The sequence below is a fragment of the Silurus meridionalis genome, chromosome 27 (genome assembly GCF_014805685.1).
Source record: "Silurus meridionalis isolate SWU-2019-XX chromosome 27, ASM1480568v1, whole genome shotgun sequence".
NCBI classification, from domain to species: Eukaryota; Metazoa; Chordata; class Actinopteri; order Siluriformes; family Siluridae; genus Silurus; species Silurus meridionalis.
In genome coordinates, this window is record NC_060910.1 from 19,113,481 (window position 1) to 19,118,480 (window position 5,000).

Genomic DNA, 5,000 nt, shown 5'->3' on the forward strand with positions numbered 1-5,000 from the left:
CTCACCCCTCACACCTCTCACACCCCTCACACTCTCTCTCACCCCTCACACCTCTCACACTCCCACACACTCACCCCTCACACCTCTCACACCCCCACACACACACCTTCACACCCTCTCACACCCCATCACACCTCTCACACCCCTCACACCTCTTTACCCTCACACCTCTCACACCCCTCACACTCTCTCACCCCTCACACCCCTCACACCTCTTTCACCCTCACACTCTCTCACACCCCTCACACCTCTCTCACCACTCACACCCCTCACACCTCCTCACACTCTCTCTCACCACTCACACCTCTCTCACCACTCACACCTCTCTCACCACTCACACCTCTCTCACCCCTCACACTCTCTCTCACCCCTCACACTCTCTCTCACCACTCACACCTCTCACACCTCCTCACACTCTCTCTCACCCCTCACACCCCTCACACCTCTCTCACCCCTCACACTCTCACACTCTCTCACACCCCTCACACCCTTTCTCACCCCTCACACTCTCTCACCCCTCACCCTCTCTCACACCCCTTTACACCTCTCACACCCCTCATACTCTCACCCCTCACACCTCTCACACCCCTCACACTCTCACCCCTCACACCCACACACCCCTCACACTCTCTCACCTCACACCTCTCTCACCCCTCACACTCTCTCACACTCTCACACCCTCTCACACAATCTCACCCCTCACACCCCTCACATTCTCTCTCACTCTATCTCGCCTCACACTCCCTCACACTCTCTCACACTCTCTCTCCCCTTACACCCCTCACACTTCCTCACACTCTCTCTCACCCCTTACACCCCTCACACTTCCTCACACTCTCTTACACCCCTCACACCCTCTCTCTCTCACCCCCTTACACTCTCTCACCCCTCAAACCTCTTTACTCCCCCTCACACCCCCTTTACACCCTAAGACACACTAAACCTATGTGTGTGTGTGTGTGTGTGTGTGTGTGTGTGTGTGTGTGTGTGTGTTTTCAGGTAACAGCACAGATGCAGGAGTTGGATCAGGAGGAGAATGAGGAGCTGCAGCAGCAGATAGAGAAAGATAGAACATACACACAATCTCTCACTCCAGCTCCTGCAATACAGAAGAAAGGAGGCAAGAAGAAAGGTGTATATATACACACACACACACACACACACACACACACACACACACACAGGTTCAGTGTGTCTCTGTGGTAACTAATGTGATGATGTGAGCTGATGGTGAGAAGTTCAGGATTTCTCTGCAAAACTTGTGGACTTATAATCAGATAATTCTGATTCTTTCTCTAAAGCCTGGTACTTTTATATAAAACATCTGGCAGGAGGAGTACACATCTGTGTGTGTGTGTGTGTGTGTGTGTGTGTGTGTGTGTGTGTGTGTGTGTGTTTGTTCTATGAGACACTTATTTCTTCCTAAAACGTATGCTGTGGTGTATTGAGGACATCCTGGTCATGTGATCATGTGACAGGTCGAGACGCTCAAAACAACTTCTTACACTGCAGCCAAGATACCAGTTGTAGGAGATCAGTGTGGAGAGTGGAGTGTAGAAGCGTTTATAACCCAAACACACAGGAACACACACAAGACTAAAGTCGACATTTTTTCCAGGGTCTCAGGAGGATCTTTCTTACACACACACACACACACACACACACACACACACACACACACACACACACACCGTACTGCACACTGCATGCCTGTGTTCCAAATCCACCTCACCACCAGCACACACTCCCCCCTATTTACTGGACATCTCATCTGTGTCTGTGTGTGTGTGTGTGTGTGTGTGTGTGTGTGTGTGTGTGTTTCAGTCCCCTTCTCCCCAGCCCAGGAGCCCATCTCACCCCCCCCACCAGAGGAGAATGAAGAGGAAGTGCAGAAGAGAACAGTGAGAAACACAATGAGACTGGAGTACAGAACTGCACTACAACATGAGGGTATACACACACACACACACACACGTATATTTACTTTACACTAATGATGTTGAGGTGCACACCAGGTGAGTGTAATCAGAGTTGTGGATGGTGGTTGGTCAGCAGGTGATGATTAGTTCTCTGGAGGAGCAGCTCCAGAGAACTAATGACAGCAGTCATGTACTTTTTTCCATTTTGGTTTCTATAGCAACATCTTATCCACAGGGGTGTGTACAGCACACACACACACACACACACACACACACAAACACACACACACACACTCCGCTCGTAATAACCCAATTAACTACACCCCCATGCTACATGAACAGCTGCTTTTCTTCCTATTCGCTTGTCTTATTAATGTGTGTTTGTGTGTGTGTGTGTGTGTGTGTGTGTGTGTGTGTGTCTGTGTAGAGCGTTTGGTATATGATCGTCTGGAGCGAGTAAAGCTGAAGTGTGTAGAGACGTTGCGAAGTCTCCAGAGTCGAGCAGAAGCAGCTCACAGAGAGATGGAGGAGTGGGGCGGAGCTCGCTTCCTGTCTGAGGTCAACAGGTCAGTACACACAGGACAAAGCAACATCACTGCACACACACACACACTGCACACACACTACACATACTGCACACACACAGTACACACAGGACAAAGCAACATCACTGCACACACACTACACATACTGCACACACACTACACATACTGCACACACACAGTACGCACAGGACAAAGCAACATCACTGCACACACACACACACACACACACACACACACACACACACACACACACTACACATACTGCACACACAGTACACACAGGACAAAGCAACATCACTGCGCATACGCTGCACACACACTACACACACTCTGCACACTGCACACACTACACATACTGCACACAGTACACACAGGACAAAGCAAGATCACTGCACACACACTACATACTGCACACACACATACTGCACACACAGTACACACAGGACAAAGCAACATCACTGCACACACACTACACATACTGCACACACACAGTACGCACAGGACAAAGCAACATCACTGCACACACACACACACACACACACACACACACACACTGCACACACACACATACTGCACACACACTACACACTGCACACACACAGTACACACAGGACAAAGCAACATCACTGCGCATACGCTGCACACACACACTACACACTGCACACTGCACACACACACTACACATACTGCGCACACACACAGTACACACAGGACAAAGCAACATCACTGCACACACTACACACATGCTGCACACTGCACACACACACACACACACTACACATACTGCACACGCACACAGTACACACAGGACAAAGCAACATCACTGCACACACTGCACACTGCATACACACACACACTACACACACTCTGCACACTGCACACACTACACATACTGCACACAGTACACACAGGACAAAGCAAGATCACTGCACACACACTACATACTGCACACACACATACTGCACACACAGTACACACAGGACAAAGCAACATCACTGCACACACACTACACATACTGCACACACACAGTACGCACAGGACAAAGCAACATCACTGCACACACACACACACACACACACACACACACACACTGCACACACACACATACTGCACACACACTACACACTGCACACACACAGTACACACAGGACAAAGCAACATCACTGCGCATACGCTGCACACACACACTACACACTGCACACTGCACACACACACTACACATACTGCGCACACACACAGTACACACAGGACAAAGCAACATCACTGCACACACTACACACATGCTGCACACTGCACACACACACACACACACTGCACACTGCACACGCACACAGTACACACAGGACAAAGCAACATCACTGCACACACACACACACACACACACACACACACCACACACACTGCACACATACACTACACACACTGCACACACACTACACACACTGCACTGCACACACAGTACACACACGCTGCACACTACACACACTACTATTGCACACACACACTACACCCTACACACGCACACACTACACACTGCACACACACACAGTACACACACACGCTGCACACACACACACACACTACACATACTGCGCACACACAGTACACACACGCTGCACACTACTCACTGCACACACACTTCACACTACACACTGTACACACACAGTACACACATACACAAACACACGCTGCACACACACACACACACACACACACACACACACACACACACACACTACACATACTGCACACACACACACGCTGCACACTTCACACACTATTCACTGCACACACACACTACACCCTGACACACACAGTACACACATGCTGCACAAACACTACACACTGCACACACACAGTACACACATACAAACACACTACACACTAACACACATGCTGCAAACTGCACACACACTACACATACACATGCACATACACCACACACTGCACACACACACACACTGTACACACACACAAACACACACACTACACACACACACTGCACACACTACACACTGCACACTGCACACACACACGCTGCACACACTACACATCATGCACACACAGTACACACACGCTGCACACTACACACACTATTCACTGCGCACACACACACACACTACACCTCCACACACAGTACACACACTGCACACACACTACACACTGCACACACACACACAGTACACATACAAACACACTACACACACTGCACACTGCACACTGCACACACACACACACTACACACAAACACACTGCACACTGCACACACACACACACACACTGCACACACTGCACACTGCACACGCACACACACACTACAAACACACTGCACAGACACACACTACACAGTGCACACACACTACAAACACACTGCACAGACACACACTACACACACACTGCACACTGCATACACACACACACACACACACACACACACACACACACACACTACACACACACTGCACACTGCACACACACACACTGCACACACACACAGTACACACAGGACAAAGCAACATCACTGCACACACACACA

General features: G+C 49.7%; 1 protein-coding gene across 1 annotated transcript in view; it reads left to right on the plus strand.

Annotated features, from left to right (window-relative positions):
* The window catches only part of spef2 (sperm flagellar 2), a 30,507-nt gene that overhangs the window by 20,372 nt on the left and 5,135 nt on the right, over positions 1-5,000 (plus strand). Inside the window, 3 exon segments of the mRNA XM_046842375.1 lie at positions 1,000-1,132; positions 1,825-1,950; positions 2,347-2,485. Of these exon segments, the coding sequence (XP_046698331.1) occupies positions 1,000-1,132; positions 1,825-1,950; positions 2,347-2,485 (398 nt within the window).